This window comes from Notothenia rossii (assembly GCF_949606895.1).
Source record: "Notothenia rossii genome assembly, chromosome: 3".
Lineage (NCBI taxonomy): Eukaryota > Metazoa > Chordata > Actinopteri > Perciformes > Nototheniidae > Notothenia > Notothenia rossii.
In genome coordinates this window covers 79,708,947-79,735,481 of record NC_136901.1, presented here as the reverse complement: position 1 = coordinate 79,735,481, position 26,535 = coordinate 79,708,947, and the positions used below count along the sequence as shown (strand labels likewise).

General features: G+C 41.8%; 1 protein-coding gene across 4 annotated transcripts; it reads right to left on the bottom strand.

Moving 5' to 3' along the window:
• Positions 1-6,972: 6,972 nt before the first annotated feature.
• On the bottom strand, positions 6,973-26,267 carry sox3 (SRY-box transcription factor 3). 4 transcript variants are annotated; one of them, XM_079673218.1, is made up of 5 exons: positions 26,033-26,267; positions 16,661-16,856; positions 15,319-15,415; positions 12,958-13,061; positions 6,973-8,905 (listed from the first exon to the last, which is right to left on the bottom strand). In XM_079673218.1, exon 5 carries the CDS (start codon positions 8,556-8,558, stop codon positions 7,662-7,664), a length of 897 nt encoding a protein of 298 aa, XP_079529344.1. In that variant the 5' UTR covers positions 8,559-8,905; positions 12,958-13,061; positions 15,319-15,415; positions 16,661-16,856; positions 26,033-26,267; the 3' UTR covers positions 6,973-7,661. The 4 variants fall into 4 exon arrangements, with proteins under 4 accessions (XP_079529344.1, XP_079529345.1, XP_079529343.1 ...); XM_079673219.1 differs by lacking the exon at positions 16,661-16,856; XM_079673217.1 differs by lacking the exons at positions 15,319-15,415; positions 16,661-16,856.
• Between the last annotated feature and the right edge of the window lie 268 nt (positions 26,268-26,535).

Below are 26,535 nucleotides of genomic sequence, written 5' to 3'. Positions count from 1 at the left end.
ATCCCCTAAATCACTTGGCTCCCCCGCTCCTTTCCTCTGCCTGAGCTATTAAATCACCATCTTGACCCCGCGACCTGGGGCCGCAACCATAAAGAGCCCCCTGTGGGTCAGGGGCCTGATTGTAACATTTGAATATGAAATGGACTTGGTTGGGCTTGGAAACAGCCCCATGCGCTGAGACACTGGCTGACCCCCAGGAGAGAGGCCTGCCTCAGCAGCCTGGAGGCTCCCTCTTCTCTCAGCCAGGATTTACTTGGACTTGAGAAGGAGGGAGAGGGCTGAAGTCGGGGGTGGAGGGTGAAATGGGGTAGGGGTTGAGCGAGAGCGAGGGAGAGGAGAAAGAGAGATGGCAGACATTTGAATAAGACAAGAAGCGATTGGTGTTTGCATGACAAAGGAGCCCGCCATCTCCCCTGATTGGTGTCACAGCGCGGCACTAAAGCCATGCAGGCCCCCCCGGGGAGGGGTGATGTGTGGAGCACAGACATGTTTATGCATCCAAGGTGTGATATTAGTCAGGGATAGTGGGGGCCCGTCGTCAAGTTTCGGGTTAAGAAGTTTGTGCGCATATTCTTAAAAGGAGAAGGAGTTTGCATTATTCTGACTAAATTAACAATTTCAAGTGAAAATCCCAAATGTTATTGTTTCTCTTTAAAGACTGTTGTTTAAAACTTAAAAAAACTCTAAAAGGAGAAACATTAAAGGCTTCATTTCACACAGTTAGGCCTTCTTGTTTTGTTGTGAAAACCTTGTTCTCAGAAAAGTAATTTCTGCGAAGTGAAAACTATATTGACATTGTCACATCAAAATCCAACAGGGCCAGAAAGAGGAGCGTTCAGCCATTCAGACAAGTTGTAAACAAGCCAAACGTTTAGCCAGATTCTATAAATCAATTTAACATGAACATGAGGGAAAACCAAAAGTGAATTCACCCGAAATGATGGTATTAAAAAGGCTTTTGTACATAGAAACTGCAAAATGTCCTGAACATCGTTTGGCTAAAACTGTTGTGGTTTGGCAGTTCTTTACAAAAACATTTTGGAAGCAAGGAGTTTGTCTAAAACTTGAATTACTTTTTTCTTTTTGAGTACCTTCTGACTTATTTTCAGAAAAATAATTTTCTTGTTAAATGTTAATACAGTTATGCTGCCCTGTTCTCTACCTGAATTCTCAAGCCCCTAATTATTCCAGAGAGGTGTGAAGACCATCACCCTCACGGTCCCCTGCTGGGCTGTCAGTGGAGTCGTCAGCGCCTGCAGGTGGACCTCCAGCACCACCGGATCCTCCATCTCCCGGCTGCACCCACTCCTGTTACCCCTCCTTCCTAACGTTAGATGGGAACAATGACAGTACAAGAACAGAGATGAGAGAGGATCATATGAGTAGGCAAATCCAAGGGGCTATGAAGGGGATTTCCCAGCTCAATTTGTTTACAATCCCCATTATTGCAGGCCCCTCGGGAGTAAGTTTGTATAAATATTGATGCATTTTAGATATCAGCAGATTAGCTGGGAGTTTGGTCCACTCTGGAGAAAGATGCAAAAGTGCGAGAACCACAGGGGGTCAAAAGAAGACGGATGAGGATGAAGGAAGCACGAGTGAGAGTTAGCGAGGTCACACGCTCACACTCACCCACACAGGGTACACACACACACACACACGGTACACACACACACACACGGTACACACACACACACACACACACACACACACACACACACACACACACACACACACACACACACACACACACACACACACACACACACACACACACACACACACACACACACACACACACACACACACACACACACACACACACACACACACACACACACACACACACACACACACACACACACACACACACACACTCTCTCTGACCCCCTGCAGACAAAGCCTCCACAGGCTCATCTGGGCAGTGCTGCTGGCCCTCGGGGACACACCTCCAAGAGAGATGGCCTGACTAACTCTCCATGGCAACTAATCAATAAGTGACAGAGTCAGTCAGGACTGACCTGCAGCCCAGTGTCCCACCTCCCCCCATGTTCCCAGGGTTACACTCCCATAAACCCCACACACATACAGACTGGACTACACTAAATAACGAAGTGCCCCCCACCTAACTATTACCCTACAGGGAAATACATCTTTCATCCTACTTTGCATTTGACAACATAAGCTTGATTTTGTTTTGAAGTGTGTGTGTGTGTGTGTGTGTGTGTGTGTGTGTGTGTGTGTGTGTGTGTGTGTGTGTGTGTGTGTGTGTGTGTGTGTGTGTGTGTGTGTGTGTGTGTGTGTGTGTGTGTGTGTGTGTGTGTGTGTGTGTGTGTGTGTGTGTGTGTGTGTGTGTGTGTGTACAGGTTACTGAATGACTACTGACAATAGCAATATGATCACATCACACTATCATTGTGTATCTGTCAATCTGTGTTTCCTCTCACTGTCCTCAGCAAACACTAATCAATATCTGTGGCCTAGATGAGAAGCCTAATCTTCCCCCTTGCCCCCAACCCCCTTAAGTCCTTATGCCCCAAGACTCTGCATTGTCTTGCAGGAGTCCCAAATTCTCTGTACTGTCCCAAGGCATAGTACATACATCTGCCCACATACACTTGGCCCCATTTTTCTGGGCTTCCAAGACAGGTCAGAAGTGGGGTCATAACTCTAGTTTGGCAAATTAAAAGCAACGCTACATGCTCCAGTGTTCATAGACAAAGTGATGTGTTCTTCAGAAAGGGACCATCTGCAACATACACACTTTTACACACTACAGTGTCTCGCTAGGTGCCTCTGCTTTCCTTAACACACATTGGAAGCAACCGTTTGTATGTAATTGCCCTTACAGGTTATTCAGGAAAAGGCCTCCTAATCCAGTTTCATTCATGGTTGTGTGCTCACATATATGTGTGTTTGTGTGTGTGTTTTTATGTGTGTGTAATTTTACAAATCTTTGTTAACCACAATTACAAGCAAAAACAAGTCCGAGTAAACCTCAGTAGTGCTTGAACAAAAAAGTCAAAGGATCCTTGTCGGAACAACTCTCTAAACATACAACCCGGGCAGAGAAAAAACAGAATCCTCGTTTTCAGCTGTTCGTGTGATTTGTATTTGTTTTGTTTGGGACAAAAGAAGCGGTAATCCTGTCTCATATTTGAAGAGTCTCATATTCACACACACCTGCTGGGACAAAGTAAACACACCTTCAGAGTCAGACACCTTAATGGATGACCCTCGCATTAAAACTCTAAGTAAGGATAAACCCTAAATCAGGCATGTTGACATGATATAGTAAAGAGACATGCCCAATCCAGATATGAATGATGAGAAGTCGCCACATCACAGCGAACGCGTGTGTACTGTGTGTCTGTACATAGGTCGAAAAACATCATGGTCACGTGCTTTGAGATTTCTTTCCTCCCTTGTTTTAAAAATATCACATAGATTTCTCCAAAAATCTAAAAAGGTTTAATTGGGATTAGTTTCCCACCTGCTTCATCACAGGTGTCAGTTGTTTCTAACAAATCTTTCAGCAACAATCTCCTGTATCAGATCAAAGTCAACCCTTTGGCTAAGGCAGTAAAAACAAACTTGTCAAACATCTTTGCTGTTCTTCACTTAGAAATATTATTTTTAACTTCACCTGTATATTACCACCGTAAATAATATCTCATATCTCTCTATAACGCAGGCACCAGAAAGTCTATAAAGCCTTAACTTAAATAATTGTCTTTCAACTGCATAAACACAAGTAACTCGCTGCTGGGCGGATGCAGTTTGTTGAGTGGCGGCATGCTTGCCTTTGAAGCGTTTCCCACTCAGCATTCCTTGTGGTTTTGTAAGGCATAGCGAATCCAACCACAGCTATCAATAATGAGACATTTGCATCATGGAACAAGTCCCTCAGTGCTCACATGCGTGCAGGCGAGTAGCTCAAAATTGGGGATGTACTTAAAAGAGGAGAGGTATGGAAATGGTCAAATGTGATTTTCTAGTGTCTCCGGTGAGTGCTGTCAGTGAATGAGTGAATGGAGAGTGGATTGAGGGGACGGTGCAGTGGAGAGGGATGGCTCTCAGTGGGTCAGCCCAAAAGCCCTGACCCCAGGAGGATTTGATGCCATTTTCCCACGCAGGGAGTCGACCTGAGAGGAGCTCGTTAACAACATCTGCCCCAGTTCAGGGAGATTAACCCCCACCCCCAACCCCCGCACCTCTACACACTCACACCGCTCTGCTGTCAATCTCAGTACCTCACACGAGTCTCACCGCTCTGGACAGGCCTGTCTAGCATGGATAGGCCTGTCCAGCATGGACTCTAGGCCCCTCCAGGCTCAACTCAAAGGGCCTCCCAGAGACCCCAGCCACAGAAAATCAATACAGTCTGACTGTCAGGTGCAGTCCCAAACTGAACTCATCCGTTACACTAAAAATATGTCGTAGGTGATGATTGATCAGCACACCAGAGGAAGTTCCTGATTTGAGTTTGAGATTACGTGGAACCCTGAGAGTGTGTTCAGGTGTGTCCTCTGATGGAAGTTGCCAATCCAGTCGAGCAGGCGGGTCAGTGATGTCACCAACGTCAGTCTGTCAGCCAGATTTGTGTAATGAGTTTTCCACTCATCATGCTGACGTAAAGAAAGACACTCTAACCACGCTCCTGTTGCTCAAACCAGCTTGTTTACACATACACAAGACATGTAACTGGTAGGGCATGTTCTGACATAATATTAGGAGACGCATGTGAAAAACAGGATGGACTGAAACACGGCCTACAGCACTGCCGCTGTTAAACTGGAGCCTTGCATCTACGCTGCACCCATAGGTGCACGTAGACGCACAGTGGCAGAATCCACTGGGAATCCGCTGAATCCATGTTCTACAGGGCTATAATTAGGTTCGTTTTTGGAGAGGGGGTTAAACAAACAGGGGCTGTGAGGTCATAGGCAGATGGAAGTGGGATATGCCTGCACTTGCTGAGTGGGCACAGAGCTCCACATGACAGGAGAGAGAGGCCCTCCGGGTGCTCAGCAGGGGGAGAGAGAGGGGGGATGGGAGTGGGGGTGGTGGGGAGCCCAAACTCGGATGGCCTCACTGCCAGAACATTCAAACACAATCAATAGAGAGACACGGTGAAGCCACACACCTTTCCCCAAACAGTTTAAATTCTAAATCATCACAAGGGAGGACATTTCTGTGCCAGTCACGTATATATGAACAAAAACTGAGCTCCACTGACTGTTGAATGTTTTAACTTTTGCATGACTTGTTAAGCAGAAACCACAACATTTCGGTTGAAAGTTTACCTTTTCAATTTATCAGTTTTGCAGATGAAAGCCATACTGAGTCAACATCATTTTTAAGGGTGAGATAAATAATTTAAAAACCATCAGGCTGTCTAGCCCGCAGCAAACTGCTCTGACACAGAGGAGCAGGAAGAGAAAAGCTGCTTAATCACAAAAAAATGAGTTTGAAAGTGTGATTAGGTGACGGGTGGCTGCTGGCACGCTAGAGTGACTTAAGACCCTGTCAGTGAATGCAGGGAGGTCTGGATAATCTTTCCCTCCACAAAGGTGCGTGGGGCTAATCCAGGCCGCTGTGCTGAGCTGTGGATCAAGTCCTACAGGGAGTGTGGGAAGGCCAGCAGGACTGCCACTGCTCCGGCCGTCTTGGTGGCCGGAGCTCATTTATCCCAAGGTACACTGCAACAGCAGGCCCGGCCATTCTTCCACACACCTCTGCATTATTAGTGTCAGCCACAGTAAGTGTGGTTTAGAGCTTTTAAGTTCATGAATGTGATGTAATTTCAGTACTATTTGTTTAAATTAAAAGCACCATAAATTAGAGTTACCTGAGTCATCTCTAAATTTTAAATAAACCAACTCGCAGGTGGACACACCACCACAGAGATCCGCAATTTCAAAATGATCCAAATGAGCACAAAGTGTGCATTTAGGAAATGATACAAAAGACCAAATGAGGATATCTTATTAACATTAGAAAATGCTTATTGATGGGTTGGTGTAGTTTATTTTCCATGCCCAACAGAAAGTCACAAATGATTTCAGCACTGAAATATAAAATCAGTTAATAAATCTTTTCAAAAAATGTTTCTGATGGCGACTCTTGTGATTTATGGGATATATTTGTACGTTTTTGAGTTTCCAAACTTTTAGATGTAAAGTGATCGGTTGTTCATCCCTTGTCTATTTGCTTCATAGGTTATAGCATTCATTTTTATAAAGTAAATATATTGTAACCAAATTCTAAAATATGACAAACAATTTATATATGATTGAAGCCGCAAAGCAAAAACAACCTGTGGATTTAAAATCTCTCCAAGTAAATACTGAAATAAGTCAGTGCACTGGGTTACTATAGGGAATTAAAAAGTTTAACAATTTGATAAGGCAAAGACAGAGTCTGTTAACCAATTAAGAAATAAATTAGAAAGGGGGAAAAGTAAAAGACCACCCTTGGTTTCTACTAATGTCAATACCAAAACTAAAGCTTCTGTAAAGAAGTATCTATCGGAAATGTCAGATAACATTTTCAAAAGGCCTGAGAATTACGTAAAATGTTTTCCTTCATATTAAATGCATGTAAAAACAATTATTACTCGTAAACAAGTCCAGAAAGGGAATTTATAATTGTCTCACTATCCTATAAAGGCTTGTAAAAGGTATAAGAACACCAAATAATTTGTATAGCATTGTTTTGCATTTGGAAAATCTGATGTGTTGCCAAAGTAAAAATATCACTGTACTTTTTCTTTATAAAATAAATATGGTGAGCAAACATTTAAAATGTATTGTATTAGGGTTAGGGTAATATTATCCTTGTAAATATTACATATTGTCTTGTTTGAAGATCTTTCAACACCTTAAATAAACCTTGTTGTAAAACAATTTCTTTCAAAACACCCAAGGTCAACATTTCCTGTCATTACACAGTAAAAGACGGAGTCACAAATTATGTTTCATACAAATTTATTCAGCATTTAAGAATAGAGGATGGTCTTAAAATATGTAGAAACGTCAGTTTAAATAAACCTTTTCGTTCAGGATAATGAGTAAACATGACACTGTCAAAACCATCACAGAAAATAACATTTTACAAAAACAATATTTGAACATTTTTCACGTGACAAAAACATCGGGTTCACAAGCTATAAAGAAAAAGAAATACTATAAATAAAACTTGCGTTTGCGACCCGCAGTCTTAACATTTATTTTAACCTATAGGTCATGAGAGGGGAGAAAATAAAAATACTAGAAAATGTGGACACAGTCGAGACAACTGACATTCTACAAATTAAGTGTAAACATTTATGAAGCAACTTTCCATCCAGCTTTTCTGAAATACAACAGCCTCTCTTAATGAGGCCACATGCCTTTTCGTAGAGAGAAAATATGGCATTAATTAAAATATAGAAGTACAATTCTTCTACATACGTTGATTGCTTATACTTGTGATAAAAAGCCTCTTTGCAATGCAATTTACTCTGATGGGCTCAACCTTAAGTTTCGGTCCACTTCAAATTCATTTCGAATGGACAACTCAAGAGATATTGAGATAAAATTGTTCTTTAGCAACCAAAAAGTTCAAGTATCCGAAGTACTTTTTTTTTTAAGTTTGAAGTCTTTTGCTCTCTGTTGCTCTCAGATGTGGGTGAGAGGTAGTGTGCCATTGACGCCAGTCCCTGCGGTCTGATAGTGCGGATGGACGCTGTGTAATCGGCTGCCCTGCAGGGAGGAATGCTCCGCGTTCTCCCCGCCGGGTGGCAGGTACATGCTTATCATATCCCTCAGGTCCCCCAAACACGCCCGCTGAGAGTGGGATGTGATGGCCGGCGGAGGTGAGCTGGGCTCGGTCTTGCACACGGACGCCATGGAGCTCAGTCCCATGGCGCTGGAGGTCTGCTGCGTGTAAGCTGGAGACATGCCGTACGTGGAAGCTGCGTTCATGTAGGTCTGCGCCGAGGACATCATCGGGTACTGGAGCCCCGCCATCTCGTACCGGTGCATCTGCTGGATCTGGGGGCTGTTCATGCTGTGATGCTGAGGGTAGGCCAGCTGGTCCTGCATGAGGGAGTACGCACTGTTCGTCCAGCCGTTCATGTGCGCGTAACCGTCCATCCGCTGCCCCACCGACACGGAGTTGTTGACGGAGTTGACTCCTGGCGCCAACAGTCCCCCGGGCAAAGAATACTTGTCTTTCTTGAGCAAGGTCTTGGTCTTCCTGCGGGGACGGTATTTATAATCCGGATGTTCCTTCATGTGCATGGCGCGTAGACGCTTGGCCTCATCGATGAATGGTCTCTTTTCAGCGTCGGTCAGAAGTTTCCAGTCAGCACCGAGTCGCTTGCTGATTTCAGAGTTGTGCATTTTGGGGTTTTCTTGAGCCATCTTCCTCCGCTGTCCCCGGGACCAGACCATGAAGGCGTTCATGGGTCTCTTCACACGCTCCTGGTCGGTGCCACTGTTGTTCTTAGCGCCCGGCCCCTGGTTAGACTGCGGGAGCGGGGTCTTCAGCTCGGTTTCCATCATGTTGTACATTCTGGCGGCTTTTAGCGTTCACTCACAGGCAAATTAAAAAAAGTTCACTAAACAGCGCCAAAAGTCAAAGAGGTAGAGGTACTGACCAGTTTCCTAAGAAGATGGAAAAAAGTTGTGCCCAAAGAGGCAAGTGTGTCTGCAGGTGCTTCTGGTTGCTCTGCTCTCAAAGCTGCTCTGTCCCGCCCGGCTCTAAACAGAAGTCTGTAAACTTGTTCGCCAAGCGCATGTGTTAATAGGCCTAGTGGCCGGACCATGTGATGTAGATTGACAGCATGACAATGAGGGGCCGGCAACCAATCAGCGCGCAGCTCCCATATCCCCCGTGTAACCAACCGGAGCAGCCAGCGCTGTGTTTTGGTGGGAGGAGGAGGGAGAGGTAAAGTTTTAAAACAGCAGCTCAGCAACCTGATAGAGATTTACAACCTTTATAATGTAAAAAAACTAAATGAAAAGTTGTATTAAAACGATGGTGATTAACTTTGTTTTTGGAAACATTTTCCATCGAAACAAGGTTCTAGTCAAATGTTTCTTGTTTCACAATTGGGACTCAGATTAAACAAATCTGGAAGACTCAAACACTTAAATAAAACATTTAAATATAACGTAGAAAATGTAAGTTATTCCTGATCTAAAACGAAAATGAGTATGAGCTTTACATGCAGTAAAGGCTGCAGGGAAACAACGTCATGAAGGATCAATGCCAATAAATTAATTACAGAGGCGAATCCCAACAGGCCAAACCAAAACGACTTCCAATACTTTAGGTTAGAAGTGCAATATTGGTATAAATGTGCCCTAAGCAGAACAACCCCTTTCATGTGCCGTCTGAGGAGCTTTTGTTGCTTTAATCACAATTACACAATTATCTTTTTTGCCAACATCAAAACAACTCTATTTTGAGGAATTAAATGCTGTAAAAAGCGTCAACGTGCAGTTTATGTTTTAAAAAAAGACAGATGGCCTTAAATGATTCACGAGAAAAACATTATAAATTGGAAGTGTCTTTTCCTCAGGAGTTGTTTAGCCTCTTTCGACGCTGAACCATAAATGTTTTCAAGAAGAAAAACAAAATGTAATGATTTCAACCTGCCGAGAGGTTGAAATCAATCAATTTCCAATACGTCATATGTGGAGGGATATATTTCAGATTGAAATGTATTGAAATTAAAAGATGATAATAATAAATCAACAGAGTATAAATCCAATCCAATAATATTTTTGTTAAAGCAATTCATATAACCGTATGATCTTATAAATGTACCTAACCATGCTTTAGATTAAATAAACTTACATTTTTAAACTTAAAATGAATGGCACGTTACGGGGATGTTTCTGCAGCGATCAGGCACCACAAAGCAAAACTGTAATACATCAACGACCTCTTGTGGAGGGGACGGGCCATATCTTTAATCCCTGAGGAAAAGTTTGCTTTGGGACTCTTTACAGGCAGCTCGTGCGAGTGTCAGCTTCTGTTTGCGGACTTGTTTTCTCTCTGCAGTGTTGATGGTTATTAAAATGTTTCGCATGGAGTGGCCTTCATTTGCATGTTTCTGCTTACAAACCACCTGAAACCCCACAGAATCCGATCGCCCAACATGGCAAAGCTCACACCTGCTAATGATAATGAGAGAATTGCCCATCGAAAACCACTATTAACACCTCAGTATTTTGAAGAGCTCTGCAGGGATCCTGCTGGTTTATATGTGCATTTTAGAGCGCTTCACCTCCTGGAGCTTGCAATCTGAAAAGTACGACTCATGCATTTTATTATAGATGCAGAGCACCTTAGGGACCGGAGCACCCAGTCTTTTTTATTATAAATATATGATCGTTGTAGAGAGCAAATGCCAAAAACAGAGTCCACCTGGAAAACCACTAAATTAGTTTAAAACACTGACTCAGGATAAGGGTGCAATGAGCTGCATTTGATTAAATTAGCATTGAACCGATAATATCATTATTTCATTTCAATAATAAGTCACCGTTAAAAAAATACAACAATACATATTTACAATTACGAATGTTTTTCGACTGTCAATAACATTTATTTTTACAAAAGTTGTACTGTGGCTTTAAAAAAAGACCTACAGTACAAATAAAATGCTTGTTTCAAATGAGACCACATAAAGAAAAATGATGTGTTATCTTACTGTGAGGGAAAGCTTTAAATCCCTCGTATAGTTGCAGTAAATCAGCTGAAAAGAAACATCACTCCATGAATTTAATTTTCGCGTTCAATGGGGCGTTGCAAACAGAGCAAGAGCAATAAAACTAACGTCCAATTAGCAGCCATCTATTCTCAGGGACCAGTTATTTGTTTATCTGGGCAGATCTCAATACTGATCCGCTTGTAATCTTCTTATGGAAATTGACCGGTAGCAGAGAGGGACACAGAGAAAGGGGAGAAAAACACCAGGAGTAACCCGGAGTTTGGTAATGAGGGCCTCTGTGCAGCTAATTTCCTAATTAAGGAACGGAGGACCACCAGCACAGTCTGCTCTGATTCAACGAGCCTGACAGCCCAGAGGGGCTCTCAGGTCGCGCGGCTGCAGGATCACTGTTGAATTTTGGGGGAGATGTGGATGTCCTGATGGGAGGATATAACCTGCTTGTTGCTCGATAGATAATTAATCTTTATAAAAATTGATGAATTGCGCATGTATTTCTTCTCAAACCATTGATTTATTTAGGAGAATTCCATTGCATTCAAGTATTTTTTTCGTAATGATTCAGATTCTCAGTAGTATAAGAATCAAATGGCGTGTTAGAATTAAATATTCATGCCTAAACATCATTCAATCTGGGGGATCAGTTTGGCAGGACTCGCAGAAAACAAAAGGTTTTTTTTGGTCGAAAAAAAGTGTCTTATTCTGGCCTTTGGGCCTATAAAACAAAACAAACCAAAATGTAAGTTATATTTGCAAAGAGCTTTAAGGGAATTAAAATCCATTGAGCTCGACACAAAAACCCCATTAATCCCACCTTTGAAAACAGTTGAGTTCTCTGCATGTCCGCATCCTTTGCTCGGCCAATAGAGCTTTATGGTCAGACAATTTGAATTAATGACGGACAAAATACGCTCAACTTTAATATTATACGACTAGACACTGGCGCTGCATGTCTGCCATTCAGCTGCAAATAAGTGCTTGTAATCTATGGCTTTTTTATTGCCATTGTATCGTTATAAACTGCGTTTACAAGTTTTTTATCGTTCTTTTTTTTAACAATTTCCAAATTAGAAAAAGATATTTTTTACAATCGTAATCGCATATCAAACCCACAATAAACAACACTATTTTACGCGTCCATTTTAAACTCCACGACCTGCAGAATCAATAACTTTTTTTGTTTCAGCTCAGTGACTTCGGACAAGGCCTTTGAGAAACAGTAATTAACAAAGAATGGGTTTTCAATTACAGCCACAATGGAGACTGTCTCATTAAGATTTGCATGATTTTTGGACCAGGAATGCAAATGAAGATGCAATTTACGCACGGTCTGCTGTTCCCATTGTGTCGGCGTGAATGGTTGCGTCCTCACAGTTCCAACACAGGTAAAATAATATTCACGGGTCATTTAAAGGAATAAAAGTGATGCTATTATCACCTCTTTATTTGACAAAGCAGGGCTAGTACTGATGATGGTAATTTGACTTATTTGACCCAAAAATAGCTAAAAGTGTTTAATGCGTGTGTGTAATGCAGAATCATGGCTTTGGAAACATTTACTCTGACCGTCTTAGGGTTTTTACAGCAGACTCTTTAATCATCAATCATGGTTCATAATTGTATGGTAAGGAATTCTGAATAAAAAACATTATTTAAGACAAACATTTATTTTATTCCTGGATGTTCAGTTCAGAGAATAATATATATTAGCCAGTCCAGCAACAGGTAAATCTGAATGTATGCAACTTTGCCTCTTAAAGACTGCATATAGCAAATCTTTTAGGACAGTCACCTAAAGTGAGTTTTAGTTTACTTAGTTTTATAAAATACTTTTCTCCAAAAAATAATGATATGAAAATGATTTTTCCCTCTGCACTGCATATATTTATGTTTAACTTTTATTAAAGAACAACCTCAATTTGGGAAGAAAACAAAAGTTAAAAAAAACAAGAAAGTCCTTGATTTTTTATATATAATCTAATTACGTTTCCCTAATAAAGATGTCTATTACTAAATAGGTCCAACTTGGGTCTGGAAGAAAACCTCCAAAAAATTAATTGATTTTTTAAAGATGGTGTGAATACTATTTACTCACTAGCATTGATCTGGACATTTTTGGATTCTTACTGCTGCCTGTCATCATGTGCCCCATTTGTTGCACCACAGAGCAGCTGCTGTATGGAGCTTAAGTTAGAGACAATGGAAAGGGATGAAGCGGGCAGTAAACTCACCAAATGTTGGGATGCAACCTGACGATCAGATTTTACTGTGGGCCCATCGGAGGCAGTAAAAGCATCTACGTTCAATCATGAGGTGGAGGGACTGTCACTCAAACCTTCAAAAAAGAAACACAACACACGAGGACAGATGCATCGATTTTCAGGAGAGCTTTGGTGGAGTGTTGCAAGTCTGTCAGGAGGACTCAAGGGCTAATAGAGAACGCTACATTTCTGCCTCCACTGTAGCAGAGTAATTTGTATTTTCATTGTGGTGAAGGGGAAGTTAAGCCCAGGAGTGATATGTGTCCGTCACCTTGTTCTGCCCGGGGGAATGTGACTGTTTTGATTATTGACCTGGGCTTGTAAGACAACATGCAAAAAGCTGTTTTGCCTCCTGTAGCTGCCGGTGAAGAATGCTTCAAACTTTAGTCTCTTTTTTTCCCCGGCAGGCCAAGCATGTCCTTCCTCATTATGTTCCTGCGTGAGCAAGGCCAAGGCTGCTGACACAGACCCAGTGTAATCTCTTTAACCCGCCACTGTCACGAGCAGACAAGGCGTGACCACCCAACGCTCTGCTCCATCTCACTTAGCCAAGGGGAATAGTTTTTCACTCCATCACCTCACCCTTTTTGGGTTGTAGCCGCTTATCATTTAGGGATGCACATTTTAGACATATTTTATCAAGCATGCTCGACACACAAGTGCATGCAAAATTGCACACACTGCCGGGGTTAATCATTGTTACAAGACCACTTAATATAATCTTGTGCAGCAGTGTGCAGTTAAAAATTCATATACTCACTGACCCTTGGAGTTCCCATAATTGACACAAGCTTTTTCCCTGCGGTTATTGACTAATGAAGCTAAAAGCCAATGAAATTATATCACAGCAGAGGACGTCAGTAGAAGAATTTTTAAATGAATACACAATGATTATGAGCTCCTTGAAGTCATTTCTTAGACAAAGACTCTTTACGTTTACTTAGCAGATTAGGAGGTACGCTCATATTAAAACATTTGGTATATGATGCGTTAAATGAAAAATAAAATACTAAATTACTGTGAATTATAACCTCTTATCCATTGAAAGCTAATTTCAATTCAGTTTAAATTAGGCAGAAAATTTCAATAAATATGGTTTTGCTTCTGAGCCACTGGGCGAGGCTGGATTAAGCCATCTAGAGCGCAACATGATCACTTCTGTGTTTGCTCAGGAACAAAGTCTGCTGCCTCAACTAAAGCTCAGCTCACACTTGAACCTCTAATCTTTGCAATCTTCATTTATCCTATAGAGTCTTTGTATTACATCTAATTTGCCGGATTCAAGGGTTTGCTCTGCAGGCGTTTTCAGGATAAGATGCACCCTGAATAAAACCAAATGCTGTAAACGTGCAACAAAAGAGAACTCAGTTAAAATTAGGCCTCTAGATGCTTTCTTTGCAGCCGCATTAAAAGTTATGATCAGTCTGTCAGCAAGCAGACGCCTGCCGCCTGTGAATGGCATTATCAAGCACCTCTATATGAAGATCATTTTAAATACTGTTATTGCCTGACTGGCTAATTACAGCACTCATTATTTTCCATGTATCTTTTGAATCATTGCCATGTTCAGTTTTTCCAAAAACAATGGAAACTTTCTCAGTTTTTTGTTTGGAAGAAACTGCTGAATCGTCACTTTTTGATTTGTGCCATGCCCAAGCAAGCAGCCCTCTTTTGTTTTAGCCATAATTGAGATCCCACTAATCTAGCCTCTTTAAAAAAAAAATGAAACAGTCCCTTTGTCAAGCCTTCATTAGTTTAAGATAATATTGTGAGGATGCGCAATTAATTTGCAGTGTAACTTTAGTTAATTAAATCCACCCAATGTTGTAATATGATTAATGCCACCAAGTTGTTATCTGTATTCGCTTCCAAAATGAATATGTAACAGCGATACGGCACCACACATTAATTGCAGAAATTGGGGCTTTTAAGAAGCTAAAACTGGGTTAAGTAATTACCAGAGGTAATTTATTAAACCTTAAATAAAGAAACAAACAAGCATAAATTGATATATAAATCACGAGTACCATTGTGTGTAATCTGGCTGTAATTTGGGAGAAAATGACAAATCTTTGTTGCGTGCAGAGCACTTGATAAAGCAGATAGTGGTCATAAATTTAGCCCCAGTCAAGGTCTCATTAAAGGAGGCATAATTTAATTAAGAGTTAGCCATCGCCCTCTAAATATATTAATTACCTTGAGCATGACGAGATGAGTGCGGTGATTATTGCGTATTTCATTAGAGGCTTCGCGGGGAAGAGCTAACTAAGGTGGGAAGCTGACTGTGGTGACAAGGTAATGGATGGGCTGGTCTGAGATGAATTTGGTCACCTTGCTGTGGGCTGAGCTCAGAGGAGGTGAGACAGAGGACAGCAGGTCCTCCGGGAGGTCTTCGCTCTCTTTACTGGGTTTCCTATTTTCTCTGGGACTGGAAAAATATAGAGCATTCAGGTAAGTGTTTGAAAAAGGTTGGCCAAGTCAGACTTTCAATGATTTCTTACTACATTAAGTAATTAATATATGAAGAATAGTAGGGTTTATGATAAAGCAAGCATAATAAAAATGTTAAGAATCAGTTCAGGGTAAATAATGATTTAGTGTTTAATGTGAAAAACCAATATCATTATATTACATGCTGGAGCTTTTACTTTAAAAGAGGTTTACATTTTAAATACGTTCCTATCAGACAGAAAATGCATCTATATATATATATATCAGCTTTAATGTCTCTTGTTGCTATAACCTTGCAATATGAAAGATAATAATAACATAAAAAAGATGTGAAAGCATTACAAAAATAAATTGTGCATTCTACTTGATGTAGCTGCTTGACTCAGAGCTACTGCCTCTTAGCAGCTCCATCACTTGCAGTGCATTGCACTCGTTTACTAAAAAAAATTGCTTATATCAACTTTCACTAACATAGATAACAAAGACGTACACCTTGGTATGCCACCTATTTGTACAAACTCAGACACACACACACACACACACACACACAGGAACACACACAAACACACACCAGAGGACAGCAGAGGCGACGGCTCATTGCCCCATAGACTGATATGTCAATGAAACCTACAAGATGTTGCCGCTGCATTGGAGCGATTTCCAGCCTCGCTCCTCTCCTGGCTGACAGCGGGACAAAGAGCCTAAGCTACCATTATCTGGAAGCAACCTCTCATTCTTGCTTTCATTTTTCTCTTCACTTACACAAACATAGATGCGCTTGTGCAAACGCACCGAGCTCAGCATAAAGTCGCCGATGCATCCAGTGTGCATATCACACAAACCGTTGGTATGGTGAGGGGTTTGAACATCAACGTTAAAGTATCAAAACTGTTATAGACTGTTTGGCGTTGTCATATAAAAAGAGGCATAGCAGTATTTTCTGTCACTTTTGTACATTTTTGGTGCGTTACATGGGTTCAAATCCCCAAACTTTATTCTTCTGTTATTTTTAATGATTTTGTCCAGGTTGACGTATATGCCAACAGGTAACGTGTGATTAATAAAACATAATTTAGCTAAAGTCCGACGATGTCTTGACCAAAGCATGAACAGAGACAGTAAACAACTCCCTGCACCCTCTCCCTGGACGCCCCCTCCCTCTTCTCTCCTCTCTTTGCTACTAACCTCCTCCCACTCTGGCCAGAAATTTGAGGAAACTCACCAGGGTCTGGCTGGTCCCAATGCTGCTGCTGCTCCCCAATCCCTCTGTTAGACACACCTTCAGCAGCTGGCTGTCAGCAGGGCCAGGAGCAGGATCATGGCCTGGAAGATAGCAGTGACATCCACAGCACAGAGCCTCAGCGCACACACTCCAACCACGGCCTTTCAGACGGCAGCAGCAGCACCATGGCAGCTCCCTGTGCAGCAGAGAAATATAAAGAGGAGAGAGCCGGGCAGTCGCTGGTGTGGTAGTGCACACTGCAGCCGAGCTCTCCCTGCTCTGGGACCCATCTCATTCAGCCAAGATTGCTTCATACAAAAGTTGACAATGCACCAGTCAAAGCCATTGTTGATATTCAACATTTTTTAAATAGCTTAGCAGAATAGACAACATGGCAGGCTGCAAAACTTGGCAAGGGAAACTGACCTGGAGCTTCCCGTTTGAAAGGGTTGCCACGCTGGGTGAGAGGAGAGAGGGCTATTGTGTTGGAAAAAAAAAACCGAGAGGGAGAGCTGGTGTGAAAGAGCTCAAAAAACAAAACATCTCCCATCCCGAGAGAGTACAATGCTTTCTGTCCAGCCGGAAGAGGACAATCACCTCGCACGGTCACAAGCATATAAGCATTACCAAGACAGGGCAGAACAATGAAATCAATGCAATAAGATCCATTTTTAAAACAGGATATTGTGTTTCCGACTCTAAAACCAAAGAAGGAAGCTCCATCCACACATAAGGCCCTAAACCTGAAAACACTGTGGTGTCAAACCCAACATTCAGACCCAACAGTAAAATATCTCTAAAGTGTGAAGAGTCATTCCCTCAAAGTGCATTGGCTGGGCTAACATCCAGAGGAATGTCTTCCAGAGGGCCATCTATTTCTCTAATGTTGCACTGATGAGGACGATACTGCCTGACGCTGGTAATGGTGTTCAGTTTCCGTCATTGTCAAGCTGACAAGGCTGCAGATTGATATGGATATTTAAGAAACCTTTAAGCTTTACATTTGTCAGGACATCAGAGTGCCGCTCGTGCCTCAGAAGCTATCAAAACATCTCATGGTGTGTGTGTGTGTGTGTGTGTGTGTGTGTGTGTGTGTGTGTGTGTATGTGTTTGTGTGTGTGTGTGTGTGTGTGTGTGTGTGTGTGTGTGTGTGTGTGTGTGTGTGTGTGTGTGTGTGTGTGTGTGTGTGTGTGTGTGTGTGTTTCCCTGAGGCAGCTCCCAGTGTTGTGTTTCGTGCATCCTCGTGTTTCTCATGGGGAAGCAGGGCGGGAGAGAGGGCCACAGGGACCAATGATTTTAAACCCCTGAAGGAAACAGCTGCAACACCTGAGACCCTTCTCATCCAGCACAATACACTAAGTAGTACATTCACTCATTTCATAACGTATCACAATACTGTAAACTCAAAGTACCTAAAAGTGCACATTAAAAAAAACTCCATGGAAGGATAACAAGTGCTTTTTGCCTGCTGATGAATCAACTGTTGCAAAAAAAACCTACCAGCACTGAAACTGATGCAGCAAAGGCAACAAATGGCAATTAAAAAACCCAAGGGAATCGAAAAAGCTGCAAATACTTACTCCTGAAATGCCATTTTCTGATGTAAATGTTCTTAAATTATTAAATCAACTATTTTAAAATAGACAAAGATTAGACTAATGAACAGGATAGATTGGGGTAAACGCTTCCCTAAAATCAGGTATCAAAATGTTTTGGGGAAAAAAACCACATCCCAATAGACTCTGATAGGGAGCACTATTGAAAGAGTTCCATCAACTAAACCTCAAATGAAGGGCAGATTGTTTGCATTTCGTCATGTTTTACATCTGAGCTTTCTGCGAGCACAAACAGAAGTTACGCAACATTTTCTGTAGGGTATATCTAATGTGTTTGAATAAATAATGAATTAAGATAAAGTGTATTTTTTGAGGTTGTAAAAAAGAGCCTGATGTCTCCAGCATCAGGAACAGAGCATGACGGTTAATCGAGTTATTATTTCAGCACTAATACTACAGTCTCATACACAAATGTGAAATGAAGGACTTCAGTAACAAAATCTGTCCGTCCTGTGAGAGAGACAAGAAGGCGCACAGAGAAACGAGACCGGTCTGGCCCTTTGACACAGGCAGGCCTGCAGTCGGAGATGTATAATTACATTGAGCGGGGAGAAATTACAGCTCTGAGGAAGAAGGCAGGGCCCACATAATCTCATAGGTGTGTCAGTGCTTGGCTGCAGGACAGAGAAAGGCAGAGAGAGAGAGAGAGGGAACCTGTGGCGTCTTTACTGGAAATCCACATCAGCGCCACCCATCACAAACTATTAGCTGCCATCAAAGCTCTAATTTTACTCTAGCATTACACCCCACTCCCTGTATCCCCCTCCCTCCCCTGCTGCTCTGGATGGTGCAGCCTGGTGGGAAAACGACATTCAATCCGCTGTCCGCCCCATTCAGGCCAAATTGGCAAATGACAGCTCTCCGCCTCTCAGGTTTCGGGAAGTGAAAGGTACCGCCACCATCCGAAGGTGGGGGGAGTATAGGGGGAGAGTGAGGACCGGCGAGGCCGAGGAGTGGACCGAGGTGGGTTAACAGCTTCCCTTGTCCTCCTCGCTGGTGACGGTGCTGGACAGAGAACACAGAGAAAAGAGAGAAGAATGCCTACTCAGCAGATCAAAAGGAACTTCCCAGAGTCCAATGGGAAAAGTTGACCTAAATCCCCTAATCACCCACTTTACCAACTCGGGCAGATGGGAATACAGTGTTTGCCCTCATGGGGGTCAACAGTACTGAGAGGGCGGCACACACAGTTGAATTTAGAGAGATGCGCTGACTCGGAAGCACAAGCCTGCACTCTGCCTTAAGACCAGCTTTTATTGCGCACATCATATTGACATGTGTTTTATGTCTTATATAGATTTATGTTGTATTGTTACAAGAACCTATAACCCAAGACTTTCATTGCACAACTACACTTTAGCTGTGTACATGACATATAAAATCCTGCCAAAATAACAAGCCATAAACACAACAAGACATGACATGTTTGGTCTGATAAGCTGAATAGGAAAAGAAACTTGCAAATAAAATATAAGGGACATGCAGCACAGCTCGACACACATGCACCAGCGATAAGGTCTTTCATCAGCGTTTTACCATGACACACAGGGAAAAGACACAGACCATATTGTGTTAGACACTAACTGGCCGCCCGGCTGAATGGTACTCTTACTGCTAATTAAGTGCTAATGGCAGTTCCCCCTGCGGAGAATACTAATTAATGTTCCTTTCTTCTGCGGGCTGAGCGCGTACTCCAGCGCGGCCTAATGAGGGGAGGCAGGTACGTCTTCTCCCAGGCTGGGTTAATAAGCACAACACAGTGGGGTCTGAGTAGAGAGGGCCATACCAGGGGGCTGCTTCCTGTTCCCTAATCTTAACAGACCCCCCTCAGAACACTCACAAAGAGCAACGGAGGTAATGAAAGGATTTCTCCAATAAACTCAGAAAATAGGCCACCTTGTTTGTCTGTGTGGAAAGCACCTCGGAAGTTTTGGTGTCTGCATTAATGCAACATTAGCTTAGAGGAAATTACTCATTTTAAAACAAAACAACTTGTACAAAATGTGTGTCCATTTTTCACTGAGAAGGGTATGTAACTTAGTATATAACTATGAATGTATGTACTATTTGCACCCTGTATTGCAGTATAAAGTTCTTGAAAAACTGTTCCTTTAGTAAAAAAAAGCATTTTAACACTGAATACCATTTCATATTGCGTATGTCTTCTTCTGTGTCTTCCTACAGAATTACGACCTAGAAACTGCTGATGTCTCTGAGAAAACAACTTCTATATAGTTCCCAGCTCCCCGGGAATATGTGCCACGGGAAAATAAATAAATACATTACCTGTTTGGATGCAGAAAGCCTGAGAATCAGATTCAAAGTGTTGAAGAATGAATGGATGTGCGAGCATGCGGGTGCGTGCATGAGCGTAAACATAGATTGAGGATGGTATTGGAATTACCTGAGTGAGATAATGGTGGTGCATTAGATTAACTTTCAGCCCTTAAATGCAACACATTTAGGCAATCTTGTCCCTCAAAAACATGTCAATGTCTGAAAGGCCTCCCTCTCGCTATCAGGAGCCTCTGGTCCCCCACACTGATGCAGCTGGCAAGGCGCTACCGCCGACAGTCAAAACGCAACGCCAGATCTAGTTATAAAATAATTGAATTTTCATATCAGAGGGGACCAGAGTCCCAGCAGACAATAGGACTGCTGAGTCCTCTCTGATATTGGCTCAGGCCCTTTGCCATGCGCATGAAATCAGTATGTTAATGTTCCAGGGTTTTCTTTTTTTAAGGGCACTTGTGCTCTCGCAATGTACTACCGATGCGGTTTCAAAAAATTGCAACTATTGATAAGTAGTCAGCCAGCAACCCCCTCGACCCCTCCTCCCACCCAACATGCCCACCCCGCCTCCCCCCAACCCACCAAGGCTCTAGACGTTCTCGCACCCCCATCCTCCCCCATTATTAAAATTGTAATTTATTTTTCTAAATCAGAATGACAGCTTGCTTTCTTTTCTCTGCAGCAGGCAGTGAATCACCAAGCTTTAATTACTTTCGTAACTTCGCTGACCCTGTGAGCGTGCTGCTCTGCCAGAGAAAATGGGACCTCCAACAAAGGCCCTCCACCACAGCCGCCTTCGGTTCATTCAAAATGCGGAAAATTTATCAAACTACGGATTTTATACGATTTTGTTAACATTTCACCTCCTATCTTTTTCACACCCTCCCAAACACCCCCGCTTGCAACAGTTCTGCACTCCCTCCTGGCCCACCCCCTGAAGAAACTCAGTGCACCAAACAACCTTTTCCAACTCTCCCTCTTCCCCTCTCTCCGTGCTTGTGTTGACTCAACAAGGTCTCCTCGGGTCAAAACGGCCAGAGGTCACACTACCATCAGTAACCCCCTCATATCCAGGCCGTGGCCCCGGCAGCAGGGACACAGGCAGGCCATGGCCCCGGCAGCAGGGACACAGGCAGCGCGGGGCCCCGGGGCCACAAAGCACAGATCAAAAGGGATGAACGCCACATTTGATCACTTCCACAGATCTTTGGAATGCAGAGATCAGGGTCAAGCTTTATTTAGCACGGCCTTCAGAGTCTATCACACAGCTTTCCACAGCCTTTTCGGACAACAGGTCATCGCCACAAAGGAGTCGCTTCAGTGTTTAAAAGCATCCCTGAAACCGTCAAAGGATCATGGCTGTGACACTGATGTGCGAGCAAGGCATGTGCGACTTTTAAGTCTATCAGGAAGACAGTTTAAGATACTGCCCTCTTCGGCTTTGTTGCTACAAAGTTCAGCCATGTTTCGTGTTCGCCAACAGATCCCTATTTGCTTGACATTATTCCCCACGCCTGACTTATTAAAGAAGCTAATATGTTGTAATCCCCGCTATCGCTCTTACCTTCTCGCTGGCACACCTCTGTTTTGGGCTGTGCCACTGTGTGAACCAGGGGTGCGCAGGCACGGTTGGTCTTTTGCTGACTGCCTGATAATTGAATGAGCGATTATCCCTCCCATTAATAGACAATGATACAGAAAGCACTGCCATATGTACGGAATATTAATGAGTGGCTGCAGCGGCCTAGATAAGAGAAGCGCCATGCGGTTGCTGTAATAGGGGTTAAAACAATTTGCTCCCCAACACCCTATCCATCCTCACACACAGACACACACACACACACACACATGCACACACACCTTCCCAACGCCTTCCACTATGCTAATCCTCCATCCTCTCTCTAACTAAGCAGGCTTCCACCATCATCCACCCCCCATGGCCTGGACTTGTACTTTGTGCTGACCTCACTGCTGCCAAGGCCGACCCGCCATTGTGTGAGAATGTGAGCAGGGTCACTCAACAACAAAATGACATGCTAATGATGGGAAGTGGCGGGTGTTTAGTATTTATGGTATGAGGCATTTTTTAACAAAAGAGCTGGAAACACATGCAGCTAGGGCTGGAGGATATGGAAAGAAATATCAAATATCAGAGCATTTCTGATCAAATACCTAAACATCGATATTGAGATGATACTGTAGGGTTTATCATTGATACTTTTGGCCCTTTTTTACACAATGAGCATTTTGTAAGCATCAGTAATGGGGATTTATTGACTAAGTGGGTAAGGCAAATAAAAGCCACAACATGACAAGAAATTATATTGATTTATGGTAATACAATTGAATCAGGAAAAGACACTCATGGGATATTAAAATATCAGAAATCTAAGAAAATATCTATTCTCATACCACAATATCAATACAAATATCGATATTATTGCAAAGCCAGGTTCAGGAAACTCAAAACCTCCTGTTGTTTTATTTTTGAAGTTGTCTCACTTCATCTCAGTGTTTCACTGCTGAATCGGTCTTCATCATCTTGCTGTCACAAGTATTTTTTCCAGATATTCAGCTAAAGTAAAGCTGCAGCCGATCCATCACTCCAGCATCACCTCCATCACATTTCATTAAAAGGTTACAGAGAATCAGGCAGGTTGGGGCACACTTCTATATGAATGACCATGCCAATCAATATCTAACATCTATTAGCATTGGAAAGCAATATTTCCCCTTTTTACCTTGCAATAATTGTGCTTAATGCTGTGAAGTACCTTATCATAGGTCTGACGGCAAAAGAAAGGCCGGTTACCATGGCGACTGTGAAAGCCATTGGTTTCCTTTTCAGCAGAATAATGAACTTCTCTCCTCTGTGTGTCACTCTTCCACTCCACTCTCAGCCTCTTCGATTAAATTGAAGTCCACGCGTCCTTGAAATCCCTCGTCCCGTCTTATAATTTGCCAAACAAGAGAAAAACACAGAATTTTTTTTCCAAGGTTCAGCAAATGCATCGCTTTAAGCCGAGGCGTGGGTTTACCTCAGAAACACGGTGTATACTTTTTTAAATGTTCATACAGGATGTCTTCCTAATAAAGATAATCTATATTTTTATGATAGAATAGGGTGACATCTCATTGACAGTGTTAAGGCTCTAAGATTATAATCATTTAATTTTCTATTAGAAAATCTGCATTCATTCTCTCAGATTAAACAGTACAAATAATATTTAATAATTCCTATATAATCAGTTAAAATGGCTTTTATTTTTTAGGATTTGAAACTGAAATGCCTTAAAACCACCTTTTGCTGCAGGTGAAAATGTTATACTGTAAATATATTTTAAAGTCATCACACAAGGTAAAGGCTACTGTCACATTTAATGATGATGGATACATGGAGCTGAATAGACTTCTCAAAGTAAGTCTGAAACGTTCCCCACAGTCAGGTCAGTTTTTCTCTATTTCTATAGGAATTTTTTTTTTAAATCTAAATGTTGAAAATCCGATCAATGATTGCAAGCTCTATCCACAGCGTCCTTGAGCCCATCCTCACTGCCGGAGGACATAAAGAGTTTTATTCAGCATTGATGTCTGCACGATGGTCGGAAATAATAAAACATATAGTCCTGCAAGTAATTCAAGTAACCCGAGACAATCCAGACACACAGATCCAATGCCAATTAAAATCTAGATTTTTCTTTACGTTTTGTATTAGCTGAATATGGCAAAGCATTAATTAGTGATTAATTAATTTGAAAACTTTAATGACATCAACGATTGCTTTCTTTTTCACAGTGCAGAGGAACTGCAACTGGATTAAATGTTTTAGAGGAATATAGGTAGGTTTACCACATGGCATAAACAATGCATTATTTTTTTTATTTTTTTTCACGTAATGGTAATTTATGGAATGTTCCACCGACGTTACAACAGACAAATCCATCTAATGCGTTGATTTAATGTTGTTTTCGATTAGTTTTTGGCATGATCATTATTTGAAAACTATGTTTATAAATATTAATGCTACTGCTTTGCCACAATAAAAGTGACAACCGCTCCGCTAATAAAGTTATTGATCAAATAATTGCATCGTAAAACAAATAAAAATAAAGATGTGTCATTAACATCTTATTATATATTTTCCCCGTTAAACTGTAAATGATAGACTCTTTGATTTAAATGATTCAATTAGCGTTTTCCTACAAATTCAACAAATAAACATGAAAACAGAAATACTAGAAAGGGCGAAAAATACCCGCGTTGCTGTCTTACAGGCGTGGGATCAGGCCCGATCACAAACAACCCTGACATCTTAAACATAATCAAAGGAAACACAGCTACAGCTCAATATTGACATAATCCTTAAACCGCTTAGTATGTGGCAGCAAATTAAGAACATATCGGTGAGTCGGTGACACTTTGCAAAAGGCTTCTCTTCGCTGTATCACCTAGCAATATTGTAGTCATTAAGAACATATCTGATAGTACATGGAAACAGCAATATCAAGAGAACAATAACTTTCTTCTTATTGATAAAGTAATGTATAATCAGATCCTACAACGCACACAAGTGTTAACAACTACAGACAGCCGCACAGAGAGATGGTCACCAAAATGTACTGTTAGCATGAGAATGAATGAGACAAAGATGTCTAATGTTGGCATTTTTTCAACGTAGGCTTTTAGTAGCCGAGTTTGGAATAAATTAACTCGGATAATATAACACACAAACTAATAAAAACAACAAGGCCTGGTTGTTTTTGGTCTAATGGTCATGCATGTCAGTTTATTAAACTGTTCATTAAACAGGGACTCTTCCTTCAGTATGACATACACGTTCAAAGTCACTAAAAAGTAGTGTAGCCTAGCTCAATACTATTCAATTCAATCCAGATGCTTTTAATCCTTCAAGGAGAATTTCCAAAAAGCTAACTTTTCTGAGATCAACACAACAAGGCCAAAGCCAGCAAGTCAACCATACAAACTGAGAGGATGCAACTTCCTGAGAACAGCACTTCAACAACTTTGCACAATGCACCGATCAGATCAAGTTGATTAGAGGCATTCGCTAAGTAATAAAAATTGTTTGCAATATCAACAATGCTGCTTTTCCTTGGTCATTTTAATGAGGGGTCGCCTCCATTTTGACACTCGTCACCTGCTCTCGGTGTCAATCGACAAATTACAAACACCACTCATACCAGAGAAGGCCAGGCTCCTAAACTGCCCTCAGATATGCTTAGACTTCAAATAAAAACGAGTTTTAATATGAAATGTTGCATCCATATGAATGTGTTGCAACTTAAGCCCAGTCGATGGATGTGTCTGCGTGCTCTCGTGAAGGCCTGCATCTGCTACATTATGTTTCTATGTTAGTGTTTCAATGTTAAACAATTTATAACTTCACATTCACAGCGTTTGTTCAGCAGATTAATAGCTTGAATGTCCTGAACATAAATCTTACCGTGTTTCTGAAGCGTTTATAGGCTACTTTCCTCTGGTCTCTGACAGCGTCCAGGGCCTAAATATCCAATTGGCACTTTTAGCTCACTAAAAAAGACGAGATAATTTGGTTGTTTTTCCTGCAAAACGTTTTCTGATAATTTTATTTCAGACGCTCAACTGAACATGTGAACTTCCATGACCTGAATGCAATGTCCTGTCAACACCCGCCACAGGGAGGCGCTCATGAGCTTACATGACAGGACTGAATGCGCTGCAGAGGCAAATGTGCCATTCACAGTGAGGTGAACTGTTTAAAGGGAACAGAGCTGACATATGCAAACTTTTAAAAACATTTATCTGGGGTTTATCTGGGGTTAATTGTAAAATTAATAATTTTTACAATTATAGGATGTGTCAAGTAATCAGATCTTAGTCACTGTCTCCTTTTTCTGTTTTACATGCTAAGAGATGGTGAACTTGACTATGAAGTATAAAAGTTGGATGCTGGTTAAAAGAACGTTT

What these genes read in the sequence shown, in the direction of transcription:
- sox3 (XM_079673218.1), bottom strand. Translation starts at nt 8,558, where the DNA reads ATGTACAACATGATGGAAACCGAGCTGAAGACCCCGCTCCCGCAGTCT.